The 23475-nt window shown below is 38.8% G+C and overlaps 1 protein-coding gene across 6 annotated transcripts in view; it reads right to left on the bottom strand.

Moving 5' to 3' along the window:
- LOC137183701 (protein NLRC3-like) overlaps positions 1 to 23475 on the bottom strand; it is a 247621-nt gene that overhangs the window by 208629 nt on the left and 15517 nt on the right. For all 6 annotated transcript variants that reach the window (XM_067590943.1, XM_067590946.1, XM_067590944.1 and 3 more), the window contains exon 6: positions 8157 to 8669. In XM_067590943.1, the coding sequence (XP_067447044.1) occupies positions 8157 to 8669 (513 nt within the window). The remainder of the gene's footprint in view (positions 1 to 8156; positions 8670 to 23475) is intronic.

The raw sequence follows: 23475 nt of genomic DNA, 5'->3' as shown, positions 1-23475 counted from the left end.
ACCTGCTTATACACATAATATACCAAATTACCACTGTTTCATATTTCCAGCTGAGACTGTGAGAAAACTACAACATGTCATCATTATTTCTACTTTGCTGCTCTGACTGTGGTAAAACAGCGACGTCTCACTCTCTCCCAGGAGTAATCCTTCTCCTGCTGACAGTCACAGTAAATTCTCTTCTGCTTCATTAATTAGTTTTAGTCCTCGTTAACTCTCAGTGTGATTCTGAGACGCTTGATAAATATGGGCCCAGGGTCAGAGTCTGACTTATAACACCTGTTTTTAATCTTTTCTGTATCAAACAGCTCATGTATAACACATCTGTAAAGTGCTGATTCAACAAAATCCAGAGATAACTCTTCAGTTTGTAGTCAGTTGAGAGACTTAAGTGAAGATGACAAAATCCAGATGGATCATCAGGATCCAGCTGATCCTCTCTCAACACACACTCCTGGATGTTCACTCACACTCTGACAGAGATCAATCCCATCTGATGAGAGAAGAAGAAACAACAGAGGTCATAAATCAGTGTTTAGTGAGACTCACTTCATCAGCTGTCAGTCAGTGATGCAGCACATCCAGTATAAAGAGCAGCAGGGACTTCAGTCCTGTTCAGACCAGAAGTGGAACAGCTGTGCAGCGTAGCCTGCTTCCTTTCAGCTCTCATGTTAACGTGTTGGAGTGAACACACTGAGCTCCAAGCTCACACACTTGCACAGACTTTTGCTATCAAGTCTGTTTACTCTGCAGATTTCAGTCAAGTACACCAAGGAAATAAAGTGCTGAGAGTCATGAACACATCATTACTGCAGAAACAGAGACATTCACTCATCAGTTTACTGATGGATTTACTGTTGATAAATGTGAACTGTTAGAAAAGTTGAAAGCTACAGAGTCTCTGTGGGATTTGAAGATCTTTCCTGCTGTTAATTCATCACATGACAATCAGTCAGAGCTCTCAGCTAAACAGCTGCTGTGATTCCTGGACTCCAGGAGAGGTTCTGGTCTGTATAAAGACCACATGGTTACTAAACGTAATGATGCTTGTGTGAAATCAGAGCCAGTGATTTGCAGGCTGCAGTCAGACTGATCTTAGAGCTCTGACAAAGATGAACTGATCAATTCTTTAGTGTTGAAATGAGAGAACAAACACTTCCAGATCAGATTTGATGGTAGGACAGTTTGATGATGAGGACCACTGTCTCTATACATCTTGTAAGGCTGTCAGCTGTAATCCAGCTTTATTTCCTGCAGACATGAACACAACAACAACAGTCGTCTTCACATCAACTCAAACACATGATCACAACAAGCTTCTGGCTGATCTGATTGGCTGACTGTTCTCTCTCTCTCTGTCTTTCTGTCCAATCCTGAAGCCTGTCACCATTCTCCTCTCACAGCTTCACTGAGGAAAGCAGCCACTGAGAAGGTTGAAGGTTCACCAGGAAATACTGGATCTTTGCTTTGATACTAACTGTGTTTAATACAATACTGCTGAAACCAGCACGGACTGACTCCAACTCTCTACTGACCTCAGAGTCTCCAGTCTACAGTCTGGACTCTCTTGAAGGTCAGACAGCAGCTTCACGTCTTCGCTCTGCAGGTAGTTTCTTCTCAGATCCAGCACTCTCAGATGGGATGAGGGGTTGGACTTCAGAGCTGAGGCCAGAGAATCACAGCTGATCTTTGACAAACTGCAGCCCCACAAACTGAATAAAGAATAAATGATGTCACTTTAGAAAACAAAGTTAATTTTTTAAATCATTCAATGTTTCATAATCTGTTCAGATGTGAAGAAGGTTTAGAAGCTGCTGGAACAGCCTTCAGAGGATCTGAGAGGAGCTGAAAATATACATATTTTTAAACATAAACTAAAAACCATCTGTTTAGTCTGGCTTTTATGTGTGTTTAATCATTTTATGGTTTTATTATTTATACTTATTTTATTTATCATCATGATTTATTTTATTCTATTTTGTTTATCAACATTTTACTGTTGATCATTATAAATTATTTAATTTTATTTAATATTTATTAACATTTTACTATTTTACTAATCTATGTATAATGTGTAGTATTTGACAACTTTTTTGTTATTTTTATTGCTTGTATTATCTTTTATTATTTATATTTTATTATCTTAACTACCCATTTTTTATTGTTGTCTTATTTATTGAACCTTTTTTGCTTTGGTGTTCATTAGTCTCTAAATCCATTTTTAACGTCCTATGTTTTGACAGTCGTTTGTGCAGCACTTTGAATTGTATTTTATTTGTTTGAAAGGTGCTATATAAATAAAGTTTGATTGATTGATTGATTGATAGAATGTAGAAGTTTATAAAATGGAAACTCCAAACAGCTGAACCCAACAGGATGCAGGTTAAAAACTGTCAAATACAAACAGTGAAAAAGAGCTCTCATTAATATTAATGACAACATGCTGCTACTTCAATAAAGACGTAGTGACTTCACCTCTTAAACTCTGCAGCTCCACCAGTGGCTCCATCTATACAAACTCATGTTGTGCAGCCAAACACAAGTAAAAATGCAAAAACACTCAAACATGACACAGCTATATTTTTAGGCCTACATGTGCAAAACAGTTGAGCAAGAATAATAAAAGACCTGCATCACTTGCAAGGGCTTCATCATTATGCACATTTCACAAACATAAATGCTATCCCATAATGCAACACATGGACTGTCAGTTACATTACTGCCTTCTACTGGATTGAAAACAAGACTCAGTTCACCTGTTTAATCTAAATGATTATATATCAGACAGAACTAATATATATATTCCCACCCTCATCCCATTCTCTAATATAACTTCTCATTTGAGGCTCTGAGAGAGTCTGAAAGCATCTCAGCAGCCTCTGCACTTCCTCTCCAGTAATAATCTCTATTCTCTCAGATTTCATTTCTGCCTCAGCGGCACAGTTAATCACCATGGACAGAAGTGCTCAGAACTTCATCTTGTCCTCACAAAAACAATATTCATCATGCTTCCTACCTGATTAGTTCTCCTTCACTTCTTGAATCTTTTCATTCCTATCTGCTTCCTCATGGCTCAGCCTTCTCTTGGACCTGATCCTCATGACTTCCATCTCTTTCTTTCTCTTTGGACTGTCTGCTTGCCTCATGTCTCCCCCCACACTGATTACACTGGGGTTCTTTTTCACAGTTTCTGCTGCTGCACGTCTCATCTCCATATTAACCACATCTCCCCAAATCATTACACACAAGCCAGCTGTGTCCACATTTCCAACAACGTCTGCACTGAATGGGTTTGGGAACAAACAGCCTTACTGGGTACCTGATATGATCTAAGAATACTTTGTCAGACAGGATTTCTGATTCGAAATGCAACACACCAGGGGCCAGATGCATAAAACTCTGTGTAGATTCATGACCAAAACTATGTGTACGCATAAAGCCACAAACAGCAGAATGCAGACGCATTCTTTTCATCAGATTTATTAAGCTGTGCGTACGCATGGTTGTGTTTTATAAATATCAGTTGTTGAGGAACTGGGCACATGTGCAAGAGTCTCATTTCCACTCCCACAATTAACCATAAATGGATGAAGACACACCCTGAACCAGCCGTTTTCATATCAATGGGTCACTTGCCTCATCAGTCTGTACAGCTGTCAATGAAACAAACGGGAAAGAAGAAGTGCAGTTTCACTAAATTGTGTTGCACCAGCGAGTTTCTACAACAGCCAGAATAGCTGTCATTACGCGCCACCATTACACACGGCTGTGCAGCTCTTTATACCATCCATATCATTAATTCATCACATGGACTGTAAACCATCGTCAGCAGTAATATCTCAGAAATGGAATCAATGTTGTAGTTTGAAGCTCATATCTAAACCGACTTTACAAGGTGTGCTACAACTAAGGATAAAATAAAAAGAATAATAAGAGCAAAATAAAATGTTGGCTCCTATGAAAATTAAAGGAATGACAAAATTAAACACAAAAGTAATTAATCAATGTTAACTTAATAAATTCGCCTTTGATTGACATTTTACAAATATCTGTGTAAACACCCCAAAAGAACCCAAAAACACACACAATCAGTGCAGCTGGTTATCAACCTAAACAAACAATGTTTTACTAAAAGATTCCGTCTCTCAGCTTATATTTCACCTCCACCTCATCACATCAGCCTCAGATCTCTTAGGAAAAACATGTGAATGCCTGGTCTAAAGTATACATGAGGTGTTCACATTCTCACCACACATTCTGTGTTTATAAATACCAGTTTATGTGCGGGAAATGGCGTGTGCGTGGTTTTTGTGCGTACATATCATTTATGCATCTGGCCCCTGGTCTTGTTTCAAACCTTTCTCTGTCACTCATCCTGATCATTCAATGACTGTCAACAACTTACTGGAACTCTTCTATGAAGTGTGAAACATGACACCTGCTAACCATCTAACTCATATTTCCAACAACTTCTTCAGCTGTGTCTGTGAAACACATCCAACAATGATCAATCCATTTCTTTTAACATCAACTAAGTTGACATCGCCAAGTTTGTCCTTAATCCAACTGGCGACTTCATGTTTGTTCAACAGAACTCCAAATCTGTCCTTGTTCCCAGTCAGTTTTATTCCAGCCAAGTGGATTTCTCTTTCTTTCTCTCTATCATCACTGTAACTTCAAATTTCTTCTTCTTTCTTCTGTTTTCTTCCTGATTTCTTCTCGCTGCCTCTTTCAAGCTCGTCCACCTCAATCTTCCCTCTGCCATCCTTCTATGGGACTGTCATGACTCAGGGCAGCTAATATAGCAGCTAGCATCTACCTTACTTTCAAACTTGAAATCAGATTTTTGTGCACATTGTAATAACTCGATTTCCACAAAGTAGACATTTTACACGTCACGCAGTTCTAACTGAACCATTTACAATAAGTAACCACTGCATACACACAACACAGTGCACATGTATACATGTTCACTGAGTAAAGGTGCAAATGCAAAGTTTTCTCTGGATTTCAAGAACCGATTATTGATCAAATAAGAATTGCAATTAATCACAACTATTTTATTTATTTTTTGTCCAGCCCTAAAGTTTAGAAGACAGAAACTCCAAACACCTGAACCCAACAGGATGCAGGTTAAAAACTGTCAAATATAAAAGACAAAAAAGTTTCAGTGGTTCAGAGTGAATTATCCAGTGCAGATTTTTCTTGTTATATGAAGGTTTTAAATGTGCAGCTCAACATTGCTCTGACACAGTCAATGGACTAAACCACTGAAGAAGAAAATAGACTTTCCCATTAAGATCCTCAGTGTGGATCAGCATAATATCAGCTTTATGTCTGCAGTTTAGTGTCACCACAACTGTCACATCATATTAATCTCAGCACAGCAGTAAGAAATGGTGTCTGACCTCAGAGTCTCCAGTCTACAGTGTGGACTGAAGACTCTGAGGTCACCTGCATTGATCTCTGTGTCTCTGTGTGTGTGTGTGTGTTCTGAAGGATCAATATCACCTGATTAGTTCTCCTTCACTTCTTGAATCTTTTCATTCCTATCTGCTTCCTCATGGCTCAGCCTTCTCTTGGACCTGATCCTCATGACTTCCATCTCTTTCTTTCTCTTTGGACAGTCTGTTTGCCTCATGTCTCCCCCCACACTGATTACACTGGGGTTCTTTTTCACAGTTTCTGCTGCTGCACGTCTCATCTCCATATTAACCACATCTCCCCAAATCATTACACACAAGCCAGCTGTGTCCACATTTCCAACAACGTCTGCACTGAATGGGTTTGGGAACAAACAGCCTTACTGGGTACCTGATATGATCTAAGAATACTTTGTCAGACAGGATTTCTGATTCGAAATGCAACACACCAGGGGCCAGATGCATAAAACTCTGTGTAGATTCATGACCAAAACTATGTGTACGCATAAAGCCACAAACATGCAGACGCATTCTTTTCATCAGATTTATTAAGCTGTGCGTACGCATGGTTGTGTTTTATAAATATCAGTTGTTGAGGAACTGGGCACATGTGCAAGAGTCTCATTTCCACTCCCACAATTAACCATAAATGGATGAAGACACACCCTGAACCAGCCGTTTTCATATCAATGGGTCACTTGCCTCATCAGTCTGTACAGCTGTCAATGAAACAAACGGGAAAGAAGAAGTGCAGTTTCACTAAATTGTGTTGCACCAGCGAGTTTCTACAACAGCCAGAATAGCTGTCATTACGCGTCACCATTACACATGGCTGTGTAGCTCTTTATACCATCCATATCATTAATTCATCACATGGACTGTAAACCATCGTCAGCAGTAATATCTCAGAAATGGAATCAATGTTGTAGTTTGAAGCTCATATCTAAACCGACTTTACAAGGTGTGCTACAACTAAGGATAAAATAAAAAGAATAATAAGAGCAAAATAAAATGTTGGCTCCTATGAAAATTAAAGGAATGACAAAATTAAACACAAAAGTAATTAATCAATGTTAACTTAATAAATTCGCCTTTGATTGACATTTTACAAATATCTGTGTAAACACCCCAAAAGAACCCAAAAACACACACAATCAATGCAGCTGGTTATCAACCTGATATTTAATTAAATGTGTTTTCTGCTAACAGACAGCAGACTCACCTTCCCTCCCTGACTATATCATCCATGACACAGGGTAAATTAGGAGGAGGAATATAAAAATAAATATCTTTCTAGTGAATGATGAAAGTTGTTTTATGCTTCCTTTATTAATCAGGCCTATAATGAAAATTTTAATCCAAAATTTTAAATAGACTGAGAATCAGAAAACAAATCAAATCTAAACTTGGGAGTGATATTACACCTGAGTTGGTTCTGTTATTTGTTTTGGTGTAAAACTGAGATGTTAGTGATGTAATATCAGATCAGTCCGATCAGCTGCTGCGTCTAAACACTACAGATTTCCAATAAAAGGTTGTGTCAGTTTGATAAAAGATGAAGGATGGTCTTGTGTACTGTTTACTCCCTCCTTCGGGCAGCCTCCTCTCTCCTCCAAACAGAAATAAGCAAATTCAAACATCCTTCATGATGAGACCAATTTCCAGATCAATTTCTGGGTCACCCGAGGAGAGAGAAGACATGAAATAAGGTCATGAGAAGCACCCATCATATCAGAGTGTCTCCACAAAATTCAAATGAAATTGTCTCGCTCATAAAACCTGAGCAGCTTCAAACTGAGTCTCTTCAATTATCACCGTGCACTCACAGCAATTAAGTCTTATCAGCAGGAAGAGCTTTTCAGACTTTTATGCCCTGGGTTTCGCCTCTCAGGCTTCATACAAGCTGGTAGCTGCAGCAGATCACAGATATTACATGTATGTGTCTGTATATAAAATCAACAGACACATTAACGAAAGGTAAAGCAGGTACTGTCCACTGGAAAATACTGTTGTCTGTTGTGATGAAATAATGACTCTTTAAACATTTTCAACAAAAACTTGAAACCTGAAGATATTTTGCTGGATTTGTATTAAACCCAAAGGAAGAAAACTAGAAGGTGAACAATAAACTGTAAAATCATTATAAATAAACAGAATAACTGTGTTTACTAATGTGAGGTATAAACACACCAACAATAATAAGTTTTTCTTGCTCTCATAGCATTTGTAACATGTGAAGAACATCTGAAGTGAAGCACTATAAGTCAGAGTCGTCGTGTTCACATCCACAAACCCTCAGTGGGATAGGTGCTGGATACAAAATCTATTCAACTGGGATACAAGGAGAACTCACACACTGGAATCACATCTCCATTTAAATTTACTGGTAACATTTCAACTGATTACAGGTCTTCCTCAGACAAATACCCACAGGAGGGAAATGAAGGATATTTATATCAAAATGACCAGTGACATAATCAATGTGTCAAGATATCCTCATCACTATGAAAATAAAAACATTAATGTGAATAGAAATATGTTTTCCTTGTGATCAGGATGTCTTGACATGTGAATGTGCTTGCAGGTACTCCTTGTAGTGAAGCACTATTCATGTATAACTTTGGCAACAAGCAGGTATAACACATGTTTAACACTTTGATAGTGTGCATGTGTGAATCTTTACTGTAATACTGATGGCAGCTTTATAATGTTGATAATCACATCTGGACTTACTGAGCCTTTCTGCAGTTCCTCACAGCTGGGATCAGTCTCCGTTTTCCCTCCTTTGATGTGTTGTACTTCCACAGGTTCAACTCATCCAGAACCTCCTCTGACATCTGCAGCATGTAGGCCAGAGCTGAGCAGTGGATCTCAGAGAGTTTCTTCTCTGATCTGTTCTCTGACTTCAGGAACTCTTGGATCTCCTGATGCACTGAGCGGTCGTTCATCTCCATCAGACAGTGGAAGATGTTGATGCTTCTGTCAGGAGAGATAAACTCACTGTTCATCTCCTTCAGGTTGTTGATGGCTCTCTGGATGATTTCTGGACTGTTCTCTGTCTGACCCAGCAGGCCTCCTAAGAGACTCTGGTTGGACTCCAGAGAGAGGCCATGAAGGAAGCGCACAAACAGGTCCAGGTGGCCATTTTCACTTCTGAGAGATTTCTCCAGGGCTCTCATCAGGAAGTTATCCAGAGATGAGTATCTGTAGTCTTTTCCCAGGAAGTCCTTCAGTACCTTTGTCTTCCTGCTGGTGTAACAGTGGTACATGTAGACTGCAGCCAGAAACTCCTGAACGCTCAGATGAACAAAGCAGTAGACTGTTTTCTGGAAGATCACACTCTGTCTTTTGAAGATCTCTGTACAAACTCCTGAAAACACCGAGGCCTCTGTGACATCAAGACCACACTTCTTCAGGTCTTCTTGGTAAAACATGATGTTTCCTTTCTCCAGGTGTTTAAACGCCAGCCTCCCCAGCTTCAGAAGAACTTTTCTGTCAGCCTTCGTCAGCTCCTGTGGACTCGTCTCATGTCCTTCATCATACTTGTGCTTCTTCCTCTTTGTCTGAACCAGCAGGAAGTGTGAGTACAGGTCAGTCAGGGTCTTGGGCAGCTCGCCTTTCTGGTCTGTAGTCAACATGTGCTCCAGAACTGTAGCAGTGATCCAGCAGAAGACTGGGATGAGACACATGATGTGGAGGCTCCTGGATGTCTTGATGTGTGAGATGGTTCTGCTGGACAGCTCTTCATCACTGAATCTCCTCCTGAAGTACTCCTCCTTCTGGGTGTCAGTGAAGCCTTGTACTTCTGTTACCCTGTCAACACATGTAGGAGGGATCTGATTGGCTGCTGCAGGTCGGGAAGTTATCCAGACGAGAGCCGAGGGAAGCAGCTTCCCCTCGATGAGGTTTGTCAACAGCACGTTGACTGATGACTTCTGTGTGACATCAGACACGACCTTCATGTTGTTGAAATCCAGTGAAAGTCTGCTTTCATCCAGGCCGTCAAAGATGAACAAAACTTTCCAGACAGCGAGCTTCTCTGCTGTGACCTTCTGTAATGTTGGATGGAAATCATGGATCAGCATGAGGAGACTGTACTGCTCATCTTTGATCAAGTTCAGCTCCCTGAACGAAAGCGGAATCACCAGACTGACATCTTGGTTTTCCGAGCCCTCTGCCCAGTCCAGAGTGAACTTCTGCACTGAGAAGGTTTTTCCAACGCCAGCGACGCCGTTGGTCAGAACGACTCTGATGTGTTTCTGTTGGTCAGGTAAGACTTTAAAGATATCGTGACACCTGATTGGAGTGTCATGGAGAGTCTCCATCTTGGAAGCTGCTTCAAGCTGCCTCACCTCATGTTGGGTATTAACGTCTTCACTCTGTCCCTCTGTGATGTAGAGCTCAGTGTAGATCCTGTTGAGGAGGGTTTCACTTCCTGCTTCATCACTTCCTTCAGTCACACATTCACATCTCCCCCTCAGACTGATCTTATGTTCATCTAAAACCTCCTGCAGACCACTTTCTGCTGAAAGAGAAGAAAAAAATGTATAATCAAGAAGAAATATGTCTGACTGTGTTAATTTTCAGCAGGATAGAGGAGGTAGATTCCTGTCCTGTTTTCAGAGATGATGACATCAGCAGACAGATCTTCAGTCTTACTTTGTACAGTGCTGGTCTGACTGTCTGTCTGCAGTCCAGGTCTTGTTCTGGATCTTTCTCCACACTGGGGACAGGAGGAGTCTCCTGATGGAGCAGACCGGTCCCAGTATGAGGTGATGCACTGTCTGCAGAACCAGTGTCCACAGCTGGTAGAGACTGGATCCTTCAGGACGTCCTGACACAAAGAACAGCAGGACAGCTGCTCCTCCACAGAAACACCCCTCCTCTTCCTCTCTCTGTGGACATGAACACATTCTTTATGACACATGACATTAGTGGTGGCCAACCGACAGCTCACAAGTTGATGCAGCTCTTTCCCTCCATGAACAGTCCAGACTGTCAGTATTTGGACAGTTACACAGTGTTTTGTTCTTCGGGCTCTGAGCTTCAGCACATTCAATTTAAATAAAATAATACATAATATAATTACAAGGGTTCAAAAGTAATTAGACAGACACAACAATGTGCCAGCAAAGGCAGAGACGAAGAAGAAGAGTGCAAACTAGTAAACATGGATGTAAACAATGCAGGATTTAAAATACTAGCTTCAAAAATCGACTTTGCAAATGTTTCATGTGGAGGGAAATAGATTCAACACAAATGTTAGACCACAAGGATTCACACAATGTGTTTTGGTCAGTAAGTCAATGTAAACATGATTTTTGTCTGTTAACAAGAAAACTCCACAGGGCTCCTTTAAGCTACTATGAGACATTAAAAGTCAGGAAAAATAAGCAGGAGGCAACTGAGCAAAACAGAAAAGTCCACTTGTGAAAAATAACTGACTGCTGCTCTTTTGTCTTGTGTTGTGGTGCTGAACAGAGAGCTCTGCTAAATATCTTCATAATGCATCTTTTCATTTGTGTTTCTCTCTCTCACTGTTTCTGCTATAATCTCTCTCCCTCTGTGTCAGTGTCATACAACAGTTTTACACATTTGACTTTTCCCAAACGTTAAATGTCAGACTCAGTTTCCTCTGCTGCAGTGGTCAGTCTGCAGTGATAAATCAGCTGCAGCAGGCTGTTTGTATACATTTCCATTACTTCCTCCAATATTTTGTGTCTTTGAACAGGAACACATTAAGACACATTCTTTATTGCAGGAGACCAAACACTCCATTTTCTTCCATTTTACCAGCACAAAACCCCGGTGCAGTCCTTTAGTAAATAAGGAGACACAATGTGACTTGTTACTAAATCCTTAGTAAATATCACCCTGGGTTACCTGCTACTACTTTAGATTGTTAGACTGGAAAATCAAATAGCAATAGCAGCCCTGTCTCTGTCTCTGGTTAACATGTACATGAAGATCTGTTCTAGATTACAGCTGAATGGAAGGTAGTTCATTATTTCTTTCCACTGTGTTTCCTTCATATCTACACTACAACCTTAATGAAACCGTCTCACTGAATCATCTTCAGCTCAGTTTACAGTAGAAACAGTCTCTTACTTTGTGTCTGAGGGTCCAGATTCATTACTGAAGTCTGGAGGATGACGTTTAGACCGGTCACTCTTCATAGACAGACAGCTGGATATCAGAGACTCTGCTCCGTCCTCCTCTTCCTCCAAATCATTCATCTTCTGGAGTCTGAGAGGTAAACCAGTAACACTGGAGACACACACACATACACAGTATAATTAACCCAGTCCTTCCTCTCAACTTAGTAGCTTCTTATTAGTTTACATGACTTTAACTACAACCATGTGTGTTTTCCAGCCATCACAAAGATAAATTTTGACTCTGCTTTAAATCCAACAAACAGACTTCAGATAAACATCTGTGTGGTTCTTAACTGTGACTTCTCTCTATTTTAACTGCAGCAGTGTGTCACGTTACATCACTGTGAGGACGCAGAAACCAGGAAAAGAACAAAGGAAACAACGTTTGAAGACATCAACACTGTGATTTCATATTTTTCTGACACAGTTTAATCAACTAAGCAATTAATCAGTAAAATAATCAGCAGATTGATCAATAATGACAGTAATCATTATTAGCAGCCCTGATATTAACACTCACCCTGCCTCAGACTGTTTTCCTCCCTCTGCTCTGTTGACTTTAAAATGGAGTCTGACTGAATACTTTCACTTTCAGGGTTCCTCCCTTCTTCCTCTGCACTGGAAGTGACGTGTGTGTGTGTGTGTGTGTGTGTGTGTGTGTGTGTGTGTGTGTGTGTGTGTGTGTGTGAGTGTGTGTGACTTCCTCATTGTACTAAAAACAGTTATTTTCTGAGGGTTTATTCCAGAAAGCAGGTTGAACAAACTCTGAGTCTAATGTAACAGGGTCAGAAATGCCTTTTGCATGTTTTTATTTGTATGATGTTATTTCACTTTGCATGTTGTTGGTTGACACTTTTACTTGTTTTACTGTGTAACTTTTTTATTCTTGATCATTTGGTGTGTATTTAATGTGTTTATGTGTGTTTTAAGTATTGATTATTTTGCATGACAGGGCAGTAATGATACTGGGAGAGACACATCTCCAGTCATCCCACTAATTGCAAAATGAGCGACAAGCTGAGGAACCGGAGGACGCGGAACACACGAGCAGACGACCCGGTTCGGAGAAAGAACCCAGAGACAGAGTCCGGAGCGGTTCGACACGACAGACAGCCACCAGCCAGCGACCCCGGAGTTACCGTGGGACTACATGCAGCAGCCAGTGTCCGGTTCACTCGGGGTGCTTTTCATTACGCTGACGTGTCTCCTCGCTTCCGTCTCTTGCGCCTCTTCCTCGAGCCTTAGCTCCTCCCAGCGAGGATGGAGGAATTTAATTTATCAAACGGCGTCATTTTGAGGAGACGAAAAGTTGTTATAACTCACTTAGCCCTAAATGTCAATTATGAATAAGTCAGCAATAGAAATGACTAAGTAACAGTTTAAAGTCTAAAGTTTGTAATTAAAATTCATACACAATTAATGAACACTTTGCACTGTTACTTAATACTTTCTACATATTGATAGCTGGAAGGAAAACAGCTGATAACTGCTCCAATGAATCATCATCATCATCATCATCTGGCTGTCACAGAATAAGACACAAATAGACAATTTAAATCTGTTAATTACTGAAAGAACAGAACCGATATAAAGGAACAATAGAAACAGCTGCAGCCTGCAGAATATGCTTAAATAAAATGTTGCTTATTTAGTTTGTGAAAGTCTGACGTGCTTTTCAGGTTCAGGATGGTTTTATAGGAGACGCAGCGTCATGTTTTTCTGAAGGAACTAAGACGCACTGAAACGGAGAAGAGGAGAAGCCTTTTGGCTCATGAAGAAAAATAGTAGAATGTTTTGTTGATTCAGTCATCTTTATTTCATAAATAAATAGGCTATGATCAGCTGGTGTTGATGCTTTCTGTCATGAAGTGACTGTTGCATGTCATTGCAGCCCCGAGCCAGTAGAGGGCTCTAGTTCCACTTGCCATTAAGAGGGATTATGTACAGTCTTACGCAGAATGTTATGGCAGTAACCAAGAGAAGTCGTACCCCCATGTTGGTCATGTTATAATGTGGTTATGGCCGTTACTACATTAAAGCCAGCTCAACTGAAGACAAGTGTCGTATCTGATGACGTGTACCCTAAGATATCACACTTTCATTCCTTCTCCACAGGTAGTTTTCCTGATCTGCTGTATTACAATAACAGCCCGACTGTTTACTGTCCCGTCAGATCAGCTGATCAATCAATACACACTCTTTGGATCAAAGGGGTGTTGCTGTCCGTTAAAACACTTCCGCATAGGATACACCTGTGTTTACTCGCTCTACTCTCCTCCTGGAGCCTCCTCTCTCCTCGCTCCTCGTCCCCTCCATGACGGCGGAGGGAGATCGGTTTCCGGCTCACGGAGGAGAGAGGACGCGAGGAAGCAGAGAATTAGCGTATTGAAAAGCAGCCTCGGGTCTGGGTCAGCAGTTGGTCAGCTGTCGCCCAGAAAACCGCGAGTATCCTCCCAGAGAGGCAGACGGGGAGGACTGTAACTGAAGACAGGAGTGTTCGGCCCGCAGTGGGGAACTCTCTACCCGCTCTGGTATCTCTGTTCGTCCGCAGATCCCACGGAGTTGATGTGAGAGGAGGCGGGAACTCGGAGTTAATAAAAGTAGTAAGAGCTTACTATAAACATTATTAACAAATGACTAATTATCTCCATATATTTGTACATCAGACACTGAGACAGTTTTTGGTAAATAAGCTTTATTGAATAAAATATGACAGATGACAGCGGTGAGTTTACTTATATTTTGTCTGTTTCATGACGTCTCGCCCTGAATTCTTACATATAAAAGCAATGTCAAAGTTGTCCAGCAGATGTCGCCATTTTGACCATCAAATGCTTTGAAACTGAAGCATTTTCAACACAACTGCTTCATATTGATTCACTGCTTCAGAAAGCTTCATTTGTCCCATAACTACAGTAAATATTATCAGCTGTACTCACTAGTGTTTGGCAGAGACTCTGCTGTGTGTGAGAAAGTCCTGATGATACAAGTTTATTTTTTCTTCTCAGAGAAACAGGTTTGTCCTGACTGCAGCTCTGTGTGTGTGTGATGTTGAGAAGAATGTTTTTAATTGCTGATAATGAAACAGCTACAGCAGATCAGTTCCAGCTCAGATGAACAGCTGGAGGTCGACTGATTAACCAGATCAAACTAGTTTTCAGTGTCACATTAAAGTGTTGAAAATCAAAATATTCCCTGTCAGCAGTAGAGCCTTTAAACTGGGATTCATTTTCTTCAGTAAAAACTGAGTTTGAAGAATCACTTTGGATGCTGAGAACAGACATTTGGGATTAATCAATACTAAAAATAATTCTTAGTTGCAGCCATGAATCATTTTCAATAACTCTTTACTGAATGACATGATGGACTTTCATACTTCCACTCCACTACATTTCAGAGGGAAATATTGTACTTTCTACTCCACTACATTTATTTGACAGCTTTAGTTACTTTTCAGATGAAGATTTGACACAATGGATAATATAACAAGCTTTTCAAATACAACACATGACTTTTACTGCAGTAAAGGATCTGAGTATTTCTTCCACTGCTGGTAATTAGCTGCTCACCAGCTACACTAGTTCATCAACTATCTACTATGTTAAGTCAAACTTCCAATAAATCTATCAAAGTACTAAAGCACAACATACTTCATTAACAATTACAGCTGGCTAAATGTGAATAAATATGTTTTATCCTCATTAAAAATCTAGCTGAGGCTTTATTTAACAGTTAATTAGCAGATATTTAAGGTGTAATTTTCAGGACATTTTACAGAGAGGAGGGTGTAATTAAATTAAAACAACCTGATATGCTGATATATCCACTGACACAAAACTACACACTGAAAACTCATTGATTTTATTATTATTCAAATGAAGAACTACATATGAATCTCAGTATATTGACTGCATGCCAACCAAACCATCTTAACACTTTCCCCCATTTCTGTCTGTAAAATGTCCTAAAAATGAAGCTGAAAATGTCTTTGAAATGAGTATAAAGTTAAAATAAAGAAAATCTGCTTCAGTCATCAGTCCACCTCTGTGAGCACATTTGCTTTTTTGGGAGTTTTACAGCAAACATTCAGACTCTTGATTGTACACTGATACAAAACAAGGAGGAAAATCAACATGAAACAGATGGCTGAGCTTCAGGTCTTCACAGGTTTGTTTGTTTAAACTTCATGTATGAACACAGGCAGGTCTGTTTTATTGGACCCATGAAGACCTCCAGGCTGAGCTGGAATTGTCTCACACACAGACAGACTTCTACATCATTAATCCCGGGTAGTATTTGCTCAGATTAGGACTGCTCGCTGTGTTTTGAGCACCATGAGATGCTACTGGTTCCCTCCTGAGTCAGTTTGAGTCCAGCTCCACGTCAGCAGAGAGGAAACAGAACTGCTGCTGGACAAACAGAAAACAGAAAAACAGCATCTACAGTCTGACAGTCCAGTGCTGAAACTCCACTTTCTGTCCGCTTCATCTCACAGTTCAAATGATTTTCTACAACACTCCAGATGGATCATATCATCTCATATCTACCTCATTTATGTTTTGAATGACAGTGTTCATTACAGCTACAATAAGGGCAAAAAATATCCTAATATTAATAATAAACATATGTTTTCATGCTGATGTGAACAGATCTGCAGAGTAAAGGTTGGACAGACTGACGCTCAGTGAAGAAAATACAATATTTAATATTATTATTAAATACCATGACAGATGAATCTAAACATACGTGTATCATTGGTTTAATGCTGCACCATGTAGATTGTATTTTCTATCAAAATGAGCAGCAGCTACAGAGACACTTAACATCAGGCTACAACATGCTCAGAGATGTCCACTGTCAAGGAATAAGAGTCCAAAACTAAACACTACTAAGATTCTCAGTCTTCCATCAACGTGTTTCTGTGATCAGATGCTTGAATATCAACACTGGACTTAACAGAGCAGCTTCCTTCAACACAACCACAGTTCACAAAACTTCACATCAATAATATGAAGCTTTCACCAAAAAACATCAAAGTCCAAACTGGGTTTAGTACTTAACAAGTGAAATAATCTGAGATGAAATCAAAAATGATCAACTGACTGTGGATGTTCATTCATGAGCTTCAGAAACAATATTTGATGGAGAAAATCTGATCTAAGCACAAAGATGAAACTAAACTAAACTAAAGGTCAAATATCACAGACACAACAGCTCTATTCACTGAATGAAGGCCATGAGATCTGCTTGAAAGCTTCCATGCTAGTAAGTGGCCCTTTGTGCTTTGATTATGAAGTATATGGCCAAAAGTAAAGGGACAGCTGAGTGGTTCCATTCCCCTAAAACTGTCTACTTGTGACTCTGCATCACAGGCTGCATCTGTCTGTTGGTTGTGAGCAGTTCAGATCAGATTATATTGTTTTCTGAGTCCTGGAGACATAAAATTATGTCAGCATGCTAACAAACATACGTGTAATGACAATGCTAACATGCTGATATACAGCAGGTATAATGTTTAGCGTCTTCACCATCTTAGTGCAGCATGTTAACATGTTCTGTGGCTGATGGGAACGTCATTCCTTCTGAAGGTATTTGCTCATAAAGCAAAGTATTGACAAATGAAATGCTGAGCTGATGATACATGATGGACAGTCAGAGGATAACTAAAGTTATTAGGGTTCATCCTCTAAGCCACGTCTGCCAGCATGGAGAAAAGTCAACCTTTTGTGTTTGTGCAGCAGAAATATGTTTTTGATGATTTTCTATGGATTGATCTTGTGACTCTTTGTGGGGGTCCTGACTCCCTGGTTGGGAGCCTCATACTTTAGTGTCCTTTTGTTTCCTGGTTTGGTTGAAGCCACTTAGTCTCAATGAAGGAAAATCTTAAAGCTACAGCATACAGTGATATTTTACACAATAAACCTTGATGACAGTTTGGGGAAGGACCTTACAGCAATTTTCAGCTGTCCACATACTTTTGGACATATAGAACATCACAAACATTCAAAGACATATTTCTGTTCCAAATTCTCTGATTGCAGCTTCTTAAATGTGACGTTTGATGACGTCATCTTGGACTTTGGGAAACAGTGTATTAAAACAAAAACAAAACAAAAACAAAACAAAAACAACAACATGTTGATAGTTTGTTTCCTGTGGGAGGGGCTAAGAAGCATTTATTCTCTCTTTTTTATTTGGGTCCCATCAGCTTTTTCCTTCCTACAAAACAACTATTTAAAATCAAGTTGCTCAAAAAAAAAAACAACAAAACAAAACAAGAAAAATCAAAACAAGCAAAATATAAAAATTAGAAATCAGGTGAAATAATTCTACGTTTGAAAACTGTGTTTGAAAAGATGAAAGTAATTTATTATTTAAAAAAAGTTAAAATAAATAGCTAAAAATAAAATATAATAAAAATATACAGGACAGACTTTCTCATTGAAGTGAATGGGAAGGTGTGTCCAAGGTTTTGGCTGGTATTGTATATAAAACTGGATGATAAAATATATTTAAAAAGAAGAAGTAAAAAAGCTTTTATCTATGTGAGATTGATCAGTTTTTGTTTTAGTGACTTTTTGAAAGAAATTCTATTTTTGATGCGTCTTTTTGTTGCAGCAGAAGAAGAAGTTTGTTTGATTATTACATCTGTGACAGAAAGCAGGATGTTGTAGTTTGTCACTAAAGAAATGTGGTAAAAAGATCTTTCTCTATGTATGCTCACTAAGAAGGCCATCATCAATAACTGTATTGTTTGAAATATGCCAACTCAGAAAGAACGGATGACTGAAGCTACAGAAATGATGAAGTTAGAAAAGGAAGCTTTTAGACTGTAAAATACTGAGACAGAATCCATGAAACATGAGCACCAGTGGAAAAATCCTTAATGTCACGATACAAATCAATCCAACCTTTTCATTTGATTTGACTTTTTTCTCTTTATTTGAATGAATTGAATAGTTGTTGTCTTCTTCTTCTGTCAGTGCTGCTCTACAGTATGAACACTGCATGCTGCCTGTGCTGTAAGATGTAAGTACAGTGAGAATTGAAGGACATTAATAAGGTTTATGACTGATATCGTTTGAGGGTAAAGGCTTGCTTCAGATTTTCACATTGTTTTGGGAGCGTTAGAGATGGTAGGACTCAGTTGTTTCTTCATTAACTGTCAGAATTCTCTATTTTCTGTCTTTCTCTTTGTACTTTTGTCAGTCAATAAAAAAAGAAACATGGTGAATTATTACAAATGACATTTTACATAAATATTACAAGACTAGATTTGATTTGAGCCTCGATAATCGTTTTTGCATCTCAGAGAAAAACTAAAGTGTCTCTCAGCAGAACTGTGTTAATCCAAAAATGTGCCTATTAGATATGGCGTACACTAAAAACACTTATTAGGACAACAACAATAATAATGATGATAATAATAATAATAATAATAACAACAACAACAACAACAACAATAATAATAATAATAATAGTAAAGATAAAAAGCTTTGTGAAGTGCTGTGTATAGATAGAGCAGAAAGATACATTATACAACAATATAAAATGATAAAAAATAATAATAAATAATATATCATAAAAAAACACTACAAAACCACATAACTAAGAGGTATTAAGAAAATACTACAAAAACTCATTAATTGAGAGATAAACTTTGGAAACTGAAAATCCAAAATGAGAATGACTAAGAAAACTGACATTGCCACCTCTTGGACTGGACTTCATCACTTCTATGCCTGTGAAAAATAGAGATGAGATGTGATGTTGCTTTTCATTGAAATGTCTTGCAACAGGGCTGGTTACATCCTTTCTCTTAATAGAGCTCCAGTGTTTACTTACAGCCTGATGCAAATGACTTGTTAAATATTGTTATGAGATATAAACTATTCATTGTGACATCATATGTTTGCATATAAAAGCTAGATACCTTTAATATTTACACACAGAGCAACTCTGAAATGTCATCTGGAGCCATGAAGAGCCTTTAAAAGTAATCAATCAAATCTTAACATTCAATCCTAAAACAAACAGGTAACCAGTGAAGTGATGATAGAAATGGAGTAATATGATCTCTTTTCCTGCTTTTAGTTCAAAGTCTGACAGCAGCAGTGTTCTGTGCTGGTTTTATAGATATTATTTGAATATGTTTTAATGGTGAAAACAGGACTGGACCAGCTGCTGATATGATCATCAAAACTTAGACTGGAATCAAAAATACAAAGTTTTTCACCACAGAACCAAGATATGATGTAGGAACATCATCTTTATTAATACAAAATCCTTGTTTGAAAAGGGGCACCACTTCCCATTGTTAGTCTAATTTAACTGTGCCGGGAAGAAACACAGAAACAACTTATCAGTCTCACGTCTGATGTAGTGTGTTACGATGCAGTGATCTAATTCTCTGCTTATATTGAAGCCACAGACAACGACATGCTGATAAAGATATATTTATTGAACTAAATAATGAACAGTAAATAAATGAGTTTTCAATGCAAACAGATGAATGAATATACAACCAGAATAAATGTTCTAAATGGCATATATGAAGTTATGGATGAATGATGGTGAAATGTTAATGAAAGCGTAATTAACGGAGAATTAATTCTTCTCTAAACTTCTCTAAGGAATTAACCAGAGAGTTCAATTTAAACGACACCAACTCTTAATCATGAAGGAGATGGAGAGCAGGAGTAGCGTTGTTCAGCCTACTTTGCGTGGTGAGTTTCCTCTCGTGAGCGTTGCAGGAGCCTTTAAGGAGAAGTGATGTCGTTACAGCTTCTTCAGGTGATTCTCCAGATCACCACAGGGTTCACCGTTACAAAGACGGATAAAGGTCTTGAAACCTTGAAGAGGTATTGATCCATAGAGAGCGGATCGTTTTAATTGAAGTCTCTGACTGAATGACTTTCTTACTAAATAACTCCAATAATAATCTCGCCGGCCGAACGAAACTATACTTCAAAATAAAACGCGTGAAAGAATTCCAACATAAAATTTGTTTTACTGAAGTAACAATACTGCACGTGCCTTAAAGGGGAAAAAAGTTAACTTAGAAGATCACGTGATACAAAAGAAAAAGTGTGGAGAAAATTAAAATGGCGGAAGTCTTCAGGACGCAACGTACGTCTACGTAGCAGAGTATCGGAGTATCAGAGAGAGCGAGCGTAGCCAGCACACTGTTTTTATCAGGGCTGGCGCTAAGATGGGCCTGTGTGGGTGGAGATAGATGTTCTCCTGCACAAAAGAAAACACGTGATCTTCCCTGAGTTGATTAAATTTCAACCATTCAACCACCAACCAATCTCACCATGATCATCCAGATTTAACCCTAAATTGCAAATGTACGATACGTTACTCAAATGTTCAGAGACACACATCTATAATGTAATCACCATCATAATACCTGAATTTAATCCTTTGATTAGGTTAAAACAGAATGTAGTCTTTGTTGGCTATACATCCATTAACACACAAAGTTAACAATCATCAGTGCAGCTTAATTAAAACATACTATAGTTATTTAACAAATTACTTTTCATACTAGCTAACATACTTTATAACTACTAGTGTTACTTCTTTGCTTATCAAAGTATCTTTCAGACATATCACATTCCTACTGAGTTATATAGAGTTTAATGGCAATTTAATAGATATTACAATAATAAAACATTATGCATCATACACCAGGAGAGGTCTGTCTTTAACATTCAACCTCATTGAAAGTTGTCCACTAGATGGCACTGTGGTTCCATTACTATGGAACAATTAAAGCTAGATATTTCTATCTCAGCTATACTTTATAACAGAAAGATCGAGTCGGACTAGTTAAACAGGAATTACTTTGTGACCAATAATATATAGATTACAAGATGATTATATACTAACTTATATACTTCTGGTTTTAAGGAACACAGAAAGTCTTAACTGAATTTACGACAGGTCTGGACTATCTTTATCTGAAGTCACACCAGGGTGAAAGCAACAGGGGAGGATGTGCTTTGGAATGTGTGTGTGTGTGTGTGTGTGTGTGTGTGTGTGTGTGTGTGTGTATGAGATTAGAAGGTGAAAAGAGAACATAAAATGTAGGTAGAGTTGTCCAAACTCATCAAACAAATGGATGAGGTTTCACTATGATAAACAGTCTCTCTGCATTTGTCCAAGGAAAGGGTCCTTTAATCCGGTATCCTCTGAGACTTGGGTTGATAAAGCATGTAGCATCATTAGTGTCATTTCTTCCATTTGGGATTGTCCCACACAGTTTGGGGAGAGTTTGGGGTGAGGAGATGGTGCTGTGAGGAGTCAAAACTGAAACTTTAATGTGAAGAAAGGGTTCTCAGTTTACCTGAGGGCATTTCCAGATGAAGTTGAATATACATCCATGTCTTTAGAGGTTAGAAGTTATTGTTGATTGAGCCCAGGCCTTCTTTGGGCTATTTTGGAGATTGCAGAAAAAACAAAGATCAACTGGTTCTCCTACAATGATTTGACCTGCATGCAGGTTTTCTGGACCAATGATAAATTCTTTCACAATTTAACTGAATGAAATTTGTGGACATCCAATCTGTCACATCTGTCACATCTGGGCCCGTATTTATCAAGCGTCTCAGAGCAGGAAATCACTCCTAACTGGCCAAAAATGATCAGGACGACGCATCTCTGCTTCTACTTTTAGGAGAAAAAGCCTTTTATCAACTTTCCAAACTTGGTAAATGATTCCAATGTCTGCTAATATTTAGGAGCTGCAGGAGATGGAGTTCAGGCAGAGATATTCCCTTAGAGGAGAGATGTTTTGGGGACGCTTGATGACACTGAGCTTATTAAAAGATTGTTTGGACTAAAACAGAATCATTTGTGAGACTGACTTTGTGTGTAATGCAGAGGAGAACACATGATGTTTCTACAGAACATCATTTAAATAAATACAGAACGTCCTCACAATGTTACACTTTATGTTTCTGTCAGAAGCGACAATGATGGAAGTCATGAATCAAACTTTGATCAGGCTTAATGCACGTCGTAAAGATAATGAGCATGACGAGGGTCCTCAGTTACAGCCCACTAAAACTTTGATTTACACACAATCATGTTAGCTGCATAATGAAGGATATCTCAACTTCATTACAACAGCTCAAATATTTTGTAGGCTTATTTTTTATTGAGGCTCCTTCAAATAACAGCAGAGCTACAGCCTGATATTTGAGAGAGGAGGATGCACCTGAACAATATATGTTTCTATTGTTACGCTGTATTTACCTTCATGTAGAGAACACAAGTTAACTTGGGGTGTAGTTGAAAGAGGAATTGGACAGTGGAAGAGAAGATGTTCTTCATGGAGAGGGTTTGCAACATGTGTCTGTGCAATATGTGCAAGATGCAGCACTATTACAGGCTGTGAAACCATGTGGCTGAACCAAGATCATTTCACACAGCTGAGTCTAATTACCTGTTATCTTCATTAACATATAGGCTACATTTATTTCTCAGGCTTTCTTTACACTTTGTAAATATCATCTTATAATGAATTTTGGCATCATAGTTTTGTTCCATAACCTTGGTAAGTTACCTGCCTGGTTACCTGCCTATACACATAATATACCAAATTACCACTGTTTCATATTTCCAGCTGAGACTGTGAGAAAACTACAACACGTCATCATTATTTCTACTTTGCTGCTCTGACTGTGGTAAAACAGCGACGTCTCACTCTCTCCCAGGAGTAATCCTTCTCCTGCTGACAGTCACAGTAAATTCTCTTCTGCTTCATTAATTAGTTTTAGTCCTCGTTAACTCTCAGTGTGATTCTGAGACGCTTGATAAATATGGGCCCAGGGTCAGAGTCTGACTTATAAAACCTGTTTTTAATCTTTTCTGCATCAAACAGCTCA

Source organism: Thunnus thynnus, chromosome 5 (assembly GCF_963924715.1).
Source record: "Thunnus thynnus chromosome 5, fThuThy2.1, whole genome shotgun sequence".
Taxonomy (NCBI): domain Eukaryota; kingdom Metazoa; phylum Chordata; class Actinopteri; order Scombriformes; family Scombridae; genus Thunnus; species Thunnus thynnus.
Note: the sequence above shows the minus strand (reverse complement) of the source record. Positions and strands in the feature narration are given on the sequence as shown.